We start from the raw sequence: 17078 nt of genomic DNA, 5'->3' as shown, positions 1-17078 counted from the left end.
TGCCCCCTAGGGAGGCGGGCGGAATGGACCGCTTTCTGGATAGGCTGGAGTTCCCAAGAGTAGAGGATGAGCAGGTGGAGGGTCTGGGGGCCCCAATCGAGATGGAGGAGCTGATGGAGGCGCTGGGGAGCATGCAGACAGGGAAAGCTCCGGGACCTGACGGGTTCCCTGTGGAATTTTACAAGAAGTTTTCAGATCTGCTGGGCCCACTGCTTGTGAGGACCCTGAACAAGGCGAGGGAGGGGGGGGCTCTGCCCCCGACGATGTCCAGGGCAATCATCTCTTTGATCCTGAAACGGGACAAGGACCCCCTCCAGTGTGGGTCCTATAGGCCGATCTCGCTCCTTAACGTGGACGCAAAGTTGTTGGCAAAGGTACTGTCTAGAAGGGTGAAAGATGTGGTCCCGATGGTTATCCCCGAGGACCAAACAGGGTTTGTGAAGGGGAGGCAGCTGAATGTCAACATACGGCAGCTTCTTAATGTTATGATGATGGCGCCGGTGGCTGGGGAGGCGGAAATAGTAGCATCAATGGATGCGGAGAAAGCGTCTGACAGGGTGGAGCGGAGCTACCTGTGGGAAGTGCTGAGGAGGTTTGGGTTTGGTGAGGGATTCATCAGCTGGGTGAGGTTGCTGTACAGCTCCCCGGTGGCGAGTGTGGTGATGAACGGGACGAGGTCGGAGGACTTCCGGCTTTCCCGGGAGAAGAGGCAGGGGTACCCTTGTCTCCCCTGCTCTTTGCGTTAGCGATTGAGCCCTTGGCCATGGCGCTGAGGGATTCGAAGAACTGGAGGGGGATTGTGCGGGGAGGAGCACCGGTTGTCATTGTATGCAGGTGATTTACTGTTGTACGTCGCGGATCTAGCTGGAGGGATGCCAGAGGTGTTGAAGACACTTGGGGAGTTTGGGGACTTTTCGGGCTACAAGCTCAATGTGGGGAAAAGTGAGCTGTTTGTGTTGCACCTGGGGGATCAGGAGAGGGAGATAGGGGAGCTCCCGTTGAAGAGGGCAGAGAGGAGCTTTAGATATCTTGGGGTCCAGATAGCTAGGAGCAGGGGAGCCCTGCACAGGCTTAACTTTTCGAGGCTGGTGGAACAGATAGAGGAAGAGTTCAGGAGGTGGGACGCGCTGCCGCTTTCTTTGGCGGGCAGGGTACAGTCAGTTAAGATGACGGTGCTCCCGAGGTTTTTGTTTCTTTTCCAGTGCCTCCCCATATTGATTCCGAAGACTTTTTTCAAAAGGGTAAACAAGAGTATTCTGTGGTTTGTGTGGGCTCGGAAGGCCCCGAGAGTAAGGAGGGTATTCCTGGAGCGAAGAAGGGAGGCAGGCGGTTTGGCGCTGCCCAACCTGTGTGGGTATTACTGGGCTGCGAATGTGGCAATGATTCACAGGTGGGTGATGGAGGGGGAGGGTGCCGCATGGAAGAGGTTGGAGGTGGCGTCCTGTGTAGATACGAGTTTGGAGCCTTTGGTGACGGCCCCACTTCCACTCCCCCCGGCAAGATGTTCCACGAGTCCGGTAGTGGTGGCGTACCTCAAAATTTAGGGGCAGTGGAGGCGGCACAGGGGGGAAGTGAAGGCCTCAGTGTGGGCCCCGATACGGGGCAATCACCGGTTTGCACCGGGGAGAATGGATGGTGGGTTTGGGAGTTGGCACAGGGCAGACATCAGACGGATGGGGGATCTTTTCCTCGATGGGAAGTTTGCGACTTTAGAGGAGTTGGAAGGGAAGTGGGGCCTCCCCCCTGGGAATGCTTTCAGGTATATGCAGATCAGGGTGTTTGTTAAGCGGCAGGTGGCGGAATTCCCGCTGCTGCCGCCGCCTAGGAGGTGCAGGACAGGGTGCTCTCGGGGACGTGGGTCGGTATGGGGAAGATCTCGGCAACTTATCAGTTGATGCAGGAAGAGGAGGAGGCCTCGGTGGATGAGCTAAAAGCAAAGTGGGAGGAGGAGCTAGGGGAAGAGATTGAGGATGGGCGTGGGCGGATACCCTGGAAAGAGTGAATTCATCCTCTTCTTGCGCACGGCTTAGCTTAATTCAGCTGAAGGTGCTGCATAGGGTGCACATGACAGGGGCCAGGATGAGCCGGCTCTTTGGGGTGAGGGGGGGGGGGGGGGGGGGGGGGGGGGGGAGGTGCGGGAAGTGCTCGGGAGGCCCGGCGAACCACACCCATATGCTTTGGGCATGTCCGGCGTTGGAGAGGGGTTCTGGAAGGAGGTGGCGGGGACTCTGTCCAAGGTGGTCGGTTTCAGGGTGGAGCCGGGCTGGGGGCTCGCGATCTTTGGGGTAGCATCGGAGCCGGGAGCGCAGGAGGCGAAAGAGGCCGGCATCCTGGCCTTTGCGTCTCTAGTAGCCCGGCGCAGGATTCTTTTACAGTGGGGTTCTGGAAGGAGGTGACGGGGACTCTGTCCAAGGTGGTCGGTTCCAGGGTGGAGCCGGGCTGGGGGCTCGCGATCTTTGGGGTAGCATCGGAGCCGGGAGCGCAGGAGGCGAAAGAGGCCGGCATCCTGGCCTTTGCGTCTCTAGTAGCCGGCGCTGGATTCTTTTACAGTGGAGAGACGGGAAGCCCCCGAGCTCGGAGGCCTGGATTAACGACATGGCCGGGTTCATCAAGCTGGAAAGGGTCAAGTTTGCCCTGAGGGGGTCGGTACAAGGGTTCTTCCGGTGATGGCAACCTTTTCTCGACTTCCTGGCGAAAGATTAGAGGGTGGTCAGTCTCTGCAGCAACCTTTGGGGGGGGGGGGGTGTATTGTGGTGCGTTATTAATTTATTACTTTGTATCGGGGGGGGGATTTATTTTTCTGTTTCTGTGTAAATTTACACCTTGTTTACTTTAACCGTGGGGAGAAAATTTGTTGTTGAAAATCTTGAATAAAAATTATTTTAAAAAAAAGACACCTCCCACCCGGGTTATTCGCTCTTCCAACCTCTTTCATCGGGTAGAAGATACAAAAGCTTGAGAACACGCACCAATAGATTCAAAAACAGCTTCTTCCGCTGTTCACAGACCCTCTTGGGGTCTGAACTGGTCTTATGGACTGAACTGATCTTGCTATGCATCTTCTCTACAGTTGTAGGACGAGATACCGTATAGTTCACCCGCTGTCTATGTTTATATATTTTCATTACGAATCCTCATGTATTTTTCATATATTCTATGTTTTCATGTATGGAGCGATCTGCCTGCATGATACATAGAACAATACTTTTCGCTGTACCTCGGTAATGTGAAAATAAATTTAAATATAACAAACATAGTCATTGTCTAACACACAAAATAATTTCACCGAGCAGAGGTGTCTCAGATACCCTGAGAAATCTTGTGATTGAAAGGTTGTTTGGATCCATCGATCGACAAGCATTCTTTAAAATGCAGAAAACCAGCATTGTAGCCATTGCTGCTGGTTGCACTGTGTGATTGCTTAATTTATTTATTCAGTCTTAGAATAAGGGACAGGCCACAGGAGTATAGTATTCTATTCAGAAAATAGGAGCAGGAGTGGGCCATTGGGGCCGTCGTGCCTGCTCCACCAATTAGATCATGGCTGATCATCGACCTCCATGCTACTTACCTGGCTATTCCCACATCTCTTGATGTCACTGGTCTTCAGAAATCTATGGAGCTGTGTCTTGAACATGCTCAGTGACCAAGCTTCCACTCTGGAGTTAGAGAATTCCAAAAATTCACCACCCTCGGAGTGAAGAAATTCCCTCTCATCTCAGTCTTAAATGGCCTGTCCCTTATTCTGAGATTGTGGCCCCATTTCCAGGTCTCCAGCCAGTGGAAACATCCACCTACATCTAGCCTGCCACACCCTGCAAGAACTTTGTATGTTTCAGTGACATCATCTCCCGTTATCTGAAGTTTTAGAGATTACAGACCCAGTTTCCTCAATCTCCCCCCATAAAATAATCCCGCCATCCCAGGAATCAGTCTGGTAAACCTCCATTGCACTCCATCTATGGAATCCTTCCTTAGATAAGGAGTCTAAAACTGCACATTTTAGTCTGAATTCTTTAGCTGTGGTCTCACTAAGGCTCAATACAATTGCAGCAAGGCATATTTGCTCCTGCATTCAAATTCCGTTGCGATGAAGGCCAACGTACCATTTGCCTTCCTAATTGCTTGCCGTATCTGCATGCTAGCGTTCAGTGACTCATTGGCAAGAGCATGTAGATCCCTTTGGACATCAACACATCCCAACCTCTGACCATTTAAGAAATACTCTGCCTTTTCTTTTCCTACTGAAGTGGCTAACTTTAAATTGATTCACATTATATTCCATCTGCCATCTTCTTGCTCATTAATTTAACCTGCGCAAAGTTATTTTGAAAGATATCCACCAATGCATGTATTATCTCTATAGCCATCTCCTTCAACCCTCTGAGATGTAGCCCATCAGGTCCAGGGGATTTCTCAATTCAATTAATTGATTGTTAATACTAATTTCTTTCAGTTCCTCATTTTCATAAGCCCCCTCCTTCTGCATCTTCCTCCATGAAGACAGACACAATGTAATTGTTTACTTTCTCCACTATTTCCCTATTCTCCATCATAAATTCTCCTGTCACCACCTCTAATAGACCCATAGGTGATCCTTGCTAATCTTTTCCTATTCACATACCCAAAGAGTCTTTTAAAGTCCACCTTTCTGTTTTTGCTAGCTTGCATTTATATTCTCTTTCCCCTTTCTTTATTAGTTTTGTGGTCCTCCTCTGCTGGATTCTAAATTGCTCCCAGTCCTCCGGCTTACTACTTTTTCTGGCAACCTTACAAGCCAATTCTTTTGATATAATGCAATTTAAAAAAAACTTATTTTGTTAGCCATGGTTGATTCACCTTTCCTGTTGACCATCATTCAGTATATGTTCCCAATTCACCATAGCCAAATTGTCCCTCATACTTCCATAGTTCTCTTTGTTCAGATTTAAGACCCTAGTTTCAGAATGAATTATATCACTCTTGAACTCGACGTAAAATTCGATCAGATTATGGTTGCGATTTTTGAAAGGTTCCTTTACAGCAAGGTTATTAATTAGCCCTTTCTAATTACATAATACTAACTCTAAAGTAGGCTGATCCCTCTTTAGTTCTTCAATGTATTGCTCCAGAAACCCAATCCAAATGCACTCCAAGAATTCACCCTCTACAGCATCAGTTCTAATTGGGTTTGCCCTATATATGTGAATTGAAGTCACCCATTATTACTGTATTTCTGTTGATCGGTCTCTCAATTTCCTTTGCCATGGAATCTTTTACAAAAGTGCTATAAACTGAGCGATGCATGATATTCTTTACAGCAGCAACAAAGTCGATCAAACTCAAATGGCTCCGAAGTGGAGATGGTCGATAGCTTAAAGTTCCTGGGGGTCACCATCACAACAGTCTGTCCTGGTCCACTCGCGTTGATGCAACAGTCAAGAAAGCCCAACTACTTCTCTACTTCCTATGGAAGCTAAAGAAATTTGGCATGTCTGCATCGACTCTCACAAACTTCTACAGATGTGTGATAGAGAGCATCCTATCCGGCTGCATCACAGCCTAGTATGGCAACTATTTGGTCCAAGATCACAAGAAATTGCTGAGTGTGGTGAACTCAGCCCAACGCATCACACAAGCTTGCTACCCCCACATTGATTCTGTATACACCTCCCGCTGCCTCAGGAAGGCAGACAGCATTAACAGAGACCCCTCCTACCCAGGCATTGCCTTCTTCCAGACCCTTCCATCAGGCAGACGGTACAGAAATCTGAAGACCCACACATCCAGACATAGGAACAGCTTCTTCCCCACAGCTACAAGACTGCTCAACGACTCCCTCTCGGACTGATCTGTTCCCTGTAAGAACACTATTCATGACGCCCTATACTGCTCTTGCTCATATATTTGCTTTGTTTGGCCCCTTGTTCCACACTGTAACCAATCACTATTTGTCGATGTACTATTTGTCAATGTTCTCTGTTGATTATTCTTTTTGTCTACTACGTACGTACAGTGCACGTTCCCTCGGCCGCAGAAAAATACTTTTCACTGTACCTCGCTACATGTGACAATAAATCAAATCAAATCAAACTCAGTAAACTCTATTTCAGCATTTCAAAATGAAGTTGTCTTGTCTTCAGTCTTAAATTTTGTACTTTTTCCTGGCAATTTCAAGGGACCCAGTGACAGACCCAATGATTCCCAGGTCAATAACCAAAGAGTAAAGACCTTTTGCACTGTTGCAATCACAGAAAATCAGTCCCCTGCTCACTGTGACAAACCCAGTTGTCTTTTTTGAGGTCCAACAAAGACCACTAATGTTGGTATCAAATTAAGAGGTCGTTTCACTTATAGAACATAGAACAGTACAGCACAGAACAGGCCCTTCGGCCCTCAATGTTGTGCCGAGCCATGATCACCCTACTCAAACCCACGTATCCACCCTATACCCGTAACCCAACAACCCCCCCCTTAACCTTACTTTTATTAGGACACTACGGGCAATTTAGCATGGCCAATCCACCTAACCCGCACATCTTTGGACTGTGGGAGGAAACCGGAGCACCCGGAGGAAACCCACGCACACAGGGGGAGGACGTGCAGACTCCACACAGACAGTGACCCAGCCGGGAATCGAACCTGGGACCCTGGAGCTGTGAAGCATTTATGCTAACCACCATGCTACCCTGCTGCCCCAAAAATGAAAATAGCTTATTGTCACGAGTAGGCTTCAATGAAGTTACTGTGAAAAGCCCCTAGTCGCCACATTCCGGTGTCTGTTCGGGGAGGCTGGTACGGGAATTGAACCGTGCTGCTGGCCTGCTTGGTCTGCTTTAAAAGCCAGCGAATTAGCCCAGTGAGCTAAATCAGCCCCTATTTTTTATAGAATTTACAGTGCAGAAGGAGGCCATTCGGCCCATCGAGTCTGCACCGGCTCCTGGAAAGAGCACCCTACCCAAGGTCAGCACCTCCACCCTATCCCCATAACCCAGTTAGCCCACCCAACACTAAGGGCAATTTTGGACACTAAGGGCAATTTATCATGGCCAATCCACCTAACTTGCACATCTTTGGACTGTGGGAGGAAACCGGAGCACCCGGAGGAAACCCACGCACACACGGGGAGGATGTGCAGACTCCGCACAGACAGTGACCCAGCGGGGAATCGAACCTGGGACCCTGGAGCTGTGAAGCGATTGTGCTATCCACAATGCTACCGTGCTGCCCTTATAATGGGGCCTGAACCTTTAAAGTGAACACAGAAGTTTTTCCACTCCATCGGTCTGACCTAGATTCACATCAAGGTCTCAAACAATAGTACAATATACTGGTTTAGCTCAGTGGGCTAGACAGCTGGTTTATGATGCAGAACAAGGCCAGCAGTGCAGGTTCAATTCCCATACCAGCTTACCCAAACAGGCGGCAGAATGTGGCGACTAGAGGCGTTTCACAGTAACTTCATACTTGTGACAATACAAGGTTGTTATTATATTTTTGGCTCCCCTTCAAAGGGAATTATGTACCTTTGGAATAAAGTTAAATCGACTTGAAACATTAACAGCTTTTCCTTCCACAGATGCTCCAGAGCTCCTGAACATTTTCAGCATTTCCTGTTTTTGTTGCAGCGAAAGACAGATCAGCCATGACCTTATTAAGTGGTGGAGCAGGCTCAAGAGGCCAAATGGCCTTCTTCTGTTCCTATTTCGTACGATTATTTTGTCAGAAATTAATTCAAAGGGGATGGGCATCGCTAACTAGGCTAGCATTTATTACCCATCCCTAATTTCCCTTGAGAAGCTGGTGACGAGCCGCCTTCTTGAATCACTGCATGTGGTAAAGGTATACCCACAGGTGTACCCGCCGTTAAGGAGGGATTTCCAGGATTTGCACCAGTAATAGTGAAGGAACAGCAAGAGATTTCCAAGTCAGGATGGTGAGTGATTCGGAGGGGAACTTCAAGGTGATGGTGTTTCCACGTATCTGTTATCTTTGTCCTTCTAGATGGCAGTGGTTGTGGGTTTGGAAGGTGCAGCCTGAGGAAACTTGGTGAGTTTCTGAAGTGCATCTTGTAGATGGTATACACTGCTGCTACTGGGGAGGGGGAGTAGAGAATGAATGTTTGTGGTTGCAGTACCAATCAAGTGGGCTGCTTTGTGATGGATGGTATAAAGCCTCTCGAGCGTTCTTGGAGTTACACTCATCCAGGCAGGTGGAGAGTATCACACTCCTGACTTGTAACGTGTTGATGGTTAACATGCTTTGGGGGGGGGGGGGGGGGGGGGGGAAAGAGAGGAGAAAGAGCGGTCAGGAGGGGAGTTACCCGCCGCAGGATTCATAGCTACTGATCTGCTCTTGTAGCCACAGTATTTATATGGCTAGACCAGTTCAGCTGCTGGTCAATGGTAAACCCCCAGGTAGTTTTTCTGCAATGTTTTCTTGTTGAATTAATTATTGTATTTTTGTTCAGTTGTCCTTTGTTGCTGCAGCACTGATTACATGCCCATAGATGGCACTGTTGCTCTATTATAATCACCACGGTTCAGCGGGCTCCTTCCTTTTGAGTGGGGGAGGGGGGTGAAGAGCAGAGCCATCTCAGAGAAACTGAGAGAGTTTTTGACGATCGAAAAGTCAGTTGGATTGATCAATCGAAAGCCATTCTATTAAATATCAGAAAAGCTGTATTGGGGTACATAGTGCAGCTAATAGGCTGACTGCTATTGGTTAATTCGTGGTATCCATTTATTCCAGTAATGTGTCAAAGAACATGCCAAGAGCCCGAACTAAAAAGATCCAAGACTGTGTGGAATTCACTGCTGCAGCTGGATAAACCCACTGCATAGACGCATGAGAATATTATATCACTTAAGGAATGAGACAAAGAATTAAAATAAACTTTCATCCCAAGATCTGGATCCGAATGAGGTTCCACTTCAGGAAGAAAGCACTTGAAATGAATTCTGTTATTTTTTTGGAACCCTATAGTTTATAGGCTGAAGATTAGTACAGCAGCAACAAAGTGAACCAAACTTGCTCAACACTATTTCAGGACTTCAACACACATCTGCTTTTACTTCCGTTTGTGTGGTACTTATGTTATTGATGGCAACTTCAGTGGCTCAGGGACAGCCTCAAGCACTTTCAGGTCATAACCGCCAAAGAATAGATATCTTTCTGCGACTGTTCGAGTTTCAGAAAAGCACATCCCCACTGCACCAATGCGACACTTCCACTTGTCACTTTGTGATCCAACAGAGACCACTAATATTAGTAACAAATGAGAGGTTGGTCTTGCACTGTGAATCAATTATGGTGGCAGCTGAATCCTTAATGCCAACAGAGAATGTTTCCATTCCATCAGTCTGAACTGGATTCAAACCTAGGTCCCAAACAATGGCACCAGATATACTTTTGGCTCTCCTTCAAGTGGGATTAATTATCTTTCTAATTTAATGTTAACTGTTTCTAACTCCACATATGCTGCCAATCCTGGAATATGTCAAGCGTTTTCTATTTTTATTTCAGCATCCGCAGTACTTTACTTTTGAATTAATTATCTTGTTTTTGTTCAGTTGCATTGTGTTTCTGCAGTACTAATTTCCTGCCCCTAAATGGCACTGTTGTTCTATTACTGCACCTGTTTTGGGTCACGCTCCTTCCTTTCGACTGGGGGAGGGGAACAGTCATGCTTCTCTATACTTTCTGTGGTACATTATAAACAATCCTAGGCAACAAATGTTTTTTTTTGTTAAGCACTAATCAAATATTCAGAATAAGATAAACTGGCCCTCCTCAGTCCCTAAAGGTACAACTCACTAGTTCTACTGGGTATTATTGCATCTGACCAGATTGACATAGAGCATTGTGCTCAGTGACTAATATGAGCTGGGATTGTATGCCCATGTATTGGTGTATTCCAGTTATGCTCAGTCTTGTGCACCTTACCCGTCTTTGTTGGGGGTATCCTCAGCTGACTTTGCAGTGGCTGGTGCAGGATCCTGAGTTAGTTTAGTGGAGACGGACTTGGCAGCATTAGAGTCTGAGGAAGGCTGAGGCTGGCTGATCTGTGAAGGCAGCACTGACCCTGGAAGTGTCCCTGTGATGGGTACACTATTAAAAAAAGCGGTCGAAAAATCCCTAATGACAGAACAAAACAAAAGGCAGTTCATGAGACTAGCTTTTTCATGGCATCGAAATTTACTTACATGATGGTTTTTGACTAATTAAATACTGCATTAGAATGAATCAAATGAAAACAATAATCTTGTGGAGTTCAATAATTCAAACCATTACTTATGTCATAGCTCAGAGTCTGACACTGAATCATGCTTAATTTACAGATGCCAACCCAGGCTTCTCTAATTGTTTTACCTTGAATTCAGCCTTTCAAGGGTTCTGAGCTATCCTTTGCTACAATGCATATCTGAGGCTTTAAGGACACTTGCAGCACATAGCCCTCAAAGTAGTGTTGACCTAAGAGTTTTTAAATCTCACAGACGGGGATGAAATCAAAAGGATCATTTAGGGTGTACAAGATGGCAGAATGGAAAATTCCATAATTATATTTATTTATTTGCTGCATTAAAAGATACGATTTGATTGCAGTCAGTGGACCTGAACAGGCTGCTGTTCCTGTTCGTTTCTCAGATAATCTTTGACTTTTCTGAGGCTCATCACCATTGGCATTTGCAACAAGCCACCATCTGGATCCCCTCTCGCCATTCTCCACATTCTACCACAATCCCCACAAGCGCTGCCTCCCCACCTCCAAATCCACAAGGAAGAGTATCCCATAAAAATTTCCAGCAGATGCCACCAGCCACAGAAGCACCCACCCAGCTTAATTAGCATCATGAGGAACCACTTGGGAAGGTTCTAAATCAAAGTTGGATCATCAACAGCACTCGTGATGGGATGGGGAGGCACGGGCAGGGAATTAAAAGAAGCAATTCCCTCACACCATCTTTTTCTGCAGCTCGATAATGAGTTCAAATAGTTAAGCATCACGAACAGGGTACCCAACCCTTGGGATGAATGGACCCAGGTCCAGACATTACTGCGACTGAACACAGAGACATAATTCCACTTAACCTGGATTCAAGACAGCTTCTCAAAACAAACGGTCATTATGAGGCGCTTAATCACACTTAATACATCAGAAACATTATCAATGTGTTTAATTTTTTCATACATTTATGAAATAAAAATGCATCATTTATAAATGGCCTTTTTTCATTTTTAGTTACCTATAGTTTGAAGTTACCTCAGCCATGCATTATAGAGATTTATATGGTTAATTAACTGTGGTACATTCCATTTTTGAAGAATAATTTCTTTGGTGAGTTTATCATGTACACATTTACATAAATTAGTGCCTGTGGTATAGAGACCATAAGAGCAGGAGGCCTTTTGGCCCTTCGAGCCTGCTCCACCAGTGTTCACGGTCATGGCTGATCATCCAACTCAATAGCCTAATCCTGCTTTCTCCCCATAGCCTTTGATCCCATTCTCCCCAAGGGCTATATCCAGCCGCCTCTTGAATATATTCAACGTTTTAGCATCAACTACTTCCTGTGGTAATAAATTCCACAGGCTCACCATTCTGTGTGTGAAGAAATGTCTCCTTATCTCTGTCCAAAATGGTTTACCCTGAATCCTCAGACTGTGACCCCTGGTTCTGGACACACCCATTATTGATAACATCTTCCCTGCATCTACCCTGTCTAGTCCTGTTAGAATTTTATAAGTCTCTATGCGATCCCCCCTCATTCTTCCGAACACCAGCGAGAACAAGCCCAATCCAGTCAATCTCTCCTCATTTATTTTTAAAATATTTTTTATTCTCCTCCTTTTTCACATTTCCCGCCATCCCCGGAATCAGTCTGGTAAACATTCACTGCACTCCCTCGAGAGCAAGAACATCCTTCCTTAGAGAAGGAGACCAAAACTGCACACAATACGCCAAGTGTGGCCTCACCAAGGCCCTGTACAATTGCAGCAACACATCACTGCTTCTATACTTGAAACTTCTTGCAATGAAAGCCAACATACCATTAGCCTTCTTTACCACCAGCTGCACCTGCATGCTTACCTTCAACGAATGATGCACAAGGACACCCAGGTCCCACTGCACACTCCCCTCTCCCAATTTACAACCATTCAGGTAGTAATCTGCCTTCCTGTTTTTGCTTCCAAAATGAATAACCTCACACTTATCCAAATTATACTGCATTTGCACAATAATCTCTTATGCGGGACTTTGTCAAACGCCTTCTGAAAGTCCAAATATACCACATCGACTGGCTCCCCCTTGTCGACTGTACTGGTTACCTCTTCAAAGAATATCTCTTCAAAGAACACTGTCACCAAAGTGCTCCAAGGTGAACTATCCTCAAAGACAAACATCCTCCTCGTTTCCCATTCCTACAAACAGATTTCAAAGGCTGTGGAAGAAAACTGAGCAAGTTGATCCAGGCTAATAGTTATCGCTGGTGAAGCATCGATCGCAGAAGACACAGCTGGGAAGATTTGAGTTAGAAGGGATTGAATTGAGGGAAAAACTCACAGAACAAGTTACAGGGACGAGGATATCACCAGTGGAACCAAGAGACAACCGATTATATTTCTGGAGAGAGACTGAATTGAAGAACGTGACAAGGCCAAGATCAAAGAAGAGTATTGTTTTGGGCAGGATTCTCCATTCCCCCAGCCGCATGATTCTCGGCCGTGGGATTCTCCACTCCTGCTGCTTGTCAATGGGATTTCCCATTGAAGCTACCCCATGGCAGCGGGATATCCAGGGGCGGGGGTCATCTGCTGGCGGGAAAAGAGAATCCCAACGGCCAGAGAATTCCGGCCAATATCTTTCCCCTGGAAGTTTTTTGGAATGTTAATCTTTCACCCACCCTGAGAACTTCTGTACCCAACACCTTCAGCCACTCAGCAATCCCTCCCAAAACCACTTTGCCTTATCCTCTTACTTCAAATCCCTCCCAATACTATTTCCTTTAAGACACTGATTAGCACAAAACGCCACAGCATAAATTTTAAAAAGTGCCTATAAGTGAAACATGAACAGTAGTGTAACTGCCATCAACATAATGAGCTCTCAGTACATGTCACTTAAATACTTTCACTTGCCTAACATATCAACATGTTGAAATATCTCAAAGCATTACACAATAAATCAGTTTGAAAGGTTGTGACCATCACTTCAGTCATTCTGGCTAGCAGCACCCCACAAACAGAATTAGACAAAATGGATGGTCTATTTTTCAGCAATACTGTCTGGAAGGAATGTTGGACAAGTCTGCAGGACTCTCTGATCTTCTTATAGTTGCACCTGGGTGGAGACAAATAGCCTCTTTGTAACGTCTCAAGCAGAGGGGTTACCTCTGACAATGCGGCATTCACTCCCGCAGATTGAACCCTTGACTTTCTGAACTATAGGTGAATATTTATCAACTACACCATTGACAGAACCACTTTTATCTCATCTCACTATGCAGAATTCTTCAGAACACAAATATTTGAATCCAGGAGAAGGCATTATGCGGAGGAGACATTTGTGGAGGAGCTCCAATGGCAAACAGCGACTACTTAGTAACTTGTCCCACAATGTAGTCACAGGCCTTAGTTACTGAAGCAGATGGGGCTTCCATTTCCTAGTTAAACACTTGCTGCTGTTCTACACAAATAGCGTTCTTCTGTTCTGTAACATTTCTATGCATCATACATTTCCATAGTCAACTCATCTGCTCAATGCATTGACAACCCACTAAACTGCAATGAAAACAGTACCTTAGTGTTCCATAGAAAACAATTATGAGAGCCATCCTGTAACTCAAATCTGAATTCAGTTAAATGGACACATTAGTGCAGGCTGACTTGGAAACACGGAACCACATTGCAAATCCATTAACGAACAACAGTTTCCCAAACCGTTCTGGAGAATTCAGAGGCTCTTTATTTATCAGCCATTAAAAAAAACTCCTAATTTGCATTCTAAATCTTAAATTAGAGCGAAGCAATTTAGGTGTGGCATCAGGAAGCATTTCCTTCTCACAAGGGAAATGTGGAATTTCCTCCCCCCTCAAAAAGCTTTGAGATGAGTGGATAATTGAAAATGTCAAAATGGATCAATAGGTTTCAACCAGGCAAAGGTATTAAGCATTAAAGTACCAAGGCAGGTAAAATGGAGCAAAGACACAGATCAGCCTGGATTTCACTGAATGGTGGAATAGGCTCGAGGGGCTGAATGGCCAACTCCAGTTTCTATGATCCTAATTGGATATCAATGAATGTGACAGCCCCCGAGCCAATTTTATCTGGAGTGCAACCGAGGCAATTTATGCCAGCACCTCTTTTAAATATTCACTGGTAGCAATGAGAAAGGCAGATTATACTCGAGCTTGAACTCCTGTTCTAGAGAAGGACAACTATAATCTTCATTCTTTTAAGTTACCTATCGCAGGGAGTAAAGGAGAGCAGTTTTCTACAGGCAACTCTCACTCTTACACCTGGTGAATAGATCGCTACCCTCAGCCAGTGGGTGGGTCTTGCGATTTATAACCGCCCATCAACTTTGCCTCTCATTGAATACTGGCACTTCACAGCATGTTCCTGATTAAAATGAAACAGACAGTAAGGGAAGAAGCAGATTCAAAAGCATAGGAAAAGCATCCCTTAGTTGGCATAGTGGTTAGCACTGCTGCCTCAAGTTCAAGAGTCCTGGGTTCAATTCCGGCCTCAGGTGACTGTGTGAAATTTGCACTTTCTCCCCGTGTCTACGTAGGTTTCCTCCGGGTGCTCCAGTTTCCTCCCACAGTCCAAAGATGTGGAGGCTAGGTGGATTGGCCACGCTACATTGCCCCTTAGTGTCCAAAAGGATGGGTGGGGTTACTGGGTTACGGGGATAGGGTGGAGGTGTGGGTTTAAGTAGGATGCCTTTTCCAAGGGCCAGTACAGACTCGATGGGCTGAATGGCCTGCACTATACATTCTATGATGTTAAATGATTTATAACTTGACTCATTTTCCTGGCAGTTGACAAATGACATTTTGATAACTTTTGCCACTTAAAATCATTTGACCCTTGCAAAAAGAACAGTATCGAAAGGAAAGTTAGGGGAACTTCAGACAGCAGTTTACCATTTGCAAGAAGTTGGTCCTGGTGGGAATTACATATCCCAGAAGCAGCACCAAGTAGATGGAGGAGTATCAGCTTATCACAAGGCATTTTGCCTGAGAGGTAGCATCAACCATGTCCAGGTTTCAATATCATGGACATATCTATCCACAATATAAAACGGGAGGGTGGAAAGAGTTGAAATCTGCTGTTTCTTTGGGGGTTTCAGGGAATTTCAGGACCAAGCGTTTTAAACAAGGAGTGTATTGCTGGCTTTGAAAGCAGACCAAGGCAGGCCAGCAGCACGGTTCAATTCCTATACAAGCCCCCCGAACAGGCAGCGGAATGTGGCGACTAGGGGCTTTTCACAGTAACTTCATTTGAAGCCTACTTGTGACAATAAGCGATTTTCATTTCATTTTCATTTGATTACATCATTAGCAGAGCTGGCCAGGTAGAATTACACGGTACACTGCACTTGGTAGGTGCGACTATTCACAGAGATACGAATTGCAGTTACTGAATTGGACTGTGCAAGGGTTTTCAGGAGAGACATGGTCATTAACAGGGGGTTCCAGTTGGAAGGAGTTATTATGCGCCATGAAGGAACTTGATTAGCACCAATCCAGATGGCCAATGATCCCATGGGTGTTTCTATAACACCTACAGTTGATCTGATACAGTTAATGTAATAACTTTCTCAATCTCTCACCCATTTTCTCTTTAATGATGCCAACAATACCTATTCATATTATTGAAAAAGCCAACAGACCAAGAAAATCCCTCTTTAACTCATGTGCAGAACATGCTTTTCTGTCACAACATTTAGCCAAACCAGGGCTGCAGTAATTTATGCTCCACTTAAGCCTCTTCCCGTCCTCCTTCATCCAGCTCCATCAACATAACTTCCCTGTTGCCATCCAGCTCGATCAGCGTAACTCCCTGGTCCAGAGTAATTGAAGATGTAAGCAGGGAATTTAGGGGTTAAACAGGCTGAAAGGGGAAAAAACCCGGCTAGCACAGGGTCAGAGATATATGCCCACGCCTGGCTGAGTTACACTCTCTACAGTCAGACTTAAACTCATTTGTGGGAATACTCAGGGTGACCCAGGTCCATTGTCACCTGCTGACCAGCTATTAGCACATTACACAGAGTCTGGTGGCCTCTTTGTCCATCAATAGGATGTTAGTTGCATATCAATAGCATGGCTCTGTTCTTCTGTATAAACAGGAGAGGGCAATCAAACAGCCTTGGTGCTGATGGGTTCAAACCTGGAAACTCCAGCAGAGAACCTTTTTTTGAGGAGTTAGAAGAAACTTAGAGAGAGACAGAAAGAATGCTATTCTGAACAGTTGCAGGGCAGAATGCTTTGGAAATCAACAGCGAAAGGTCATGAAAGTTACAGAGAAGGCTCTTGGAAATCGACCGACAGAGGTCATGAAAGTTGCCACCAAGGAAGGCTTTAGAAAAGGGTTTGGAACGAATGTCCCTAACAGAAATAAAATTGCTTCGTAAATGCATGTATTGACTTTGTCTGCTGGTGTAAGTGGCATGAGAGCTGCATGTTCTGTAAAGTGCTGTTTAATGGGAACTAGTGGGTTAAGGTTCAGAAACTACATGTAATTGGTTATTGTTAGGGTTGAAGTTTAAAAGTTTAAATATTGTTTTCTTTTGTTTTCATAAAGTTTGTTTCTAAAATAACCAAGTCCTATTTCTTATTTTATCACTCCTGGAAATAATCAATCTTTCCGCACCGTCTTAAAACTTTAAAGTAATTGTTCTGGTACAGTCTCTCTGCCACAGTTGAGAGCTGACCAGGCGTCCGTTACAGTGGTGATCCCGATTCCAGGCCAGTTGTTTAACCTCTGTGGTGAGAAAGCTTTTAGAAACATTGATCCTAGACAAAATCAATAGTCACTTGGACAAGTGTGGATTAATTAGGGAAATACAGCACGGATTTGCTAAAGGCAAA

General features: G+C 45.5%; 1 protein-coding gene across 2 annotated transcripts in view; it reads right to left on the bottom strand.

Annotated features, from left to right (window-relative positions):
• Positions 1-17078, bottom strand: part of LOC119963680 (protein HIRA) — a 140061-nt gene that overhangs the window by 48661 nt on the left and 74322 nt on the right. Inside the window, exon 14 of one of the 2 annotated variants that reach the window (XM_038792998.1) lies at positions 9925-10116. The exons of the other annotated variant lie outside the window; for it this stretch is intronic. Coding sequence (XP_038648926.1) covers positions 9925-10116 — 192 coding nt within the window. The remainder of the gene's footprint in view (positions 1-9924; positions 10117-17078) is intronic. 2 annotated transcript variants of the gene reach the window in all.

The sequence above is a fragment of the Scyliorhinus canicula genome, chromosome 1, assembly GCF_902713615.1.
Source record: "Scyliorhinus canicula chromosome 1, sScyCan1.1, whole genome shotgun sequence".
Lineage (NCBI taxonomy): Eukaryota > Metazoa > Chordata > Chondrichthyes > Carcharhiniformes > Scyliorhinidae > Scyliorhinus > Scyliorhinus canicula.
This window is presented reverse-complemented; position numbering and strand designations above follow the sequence as displayed.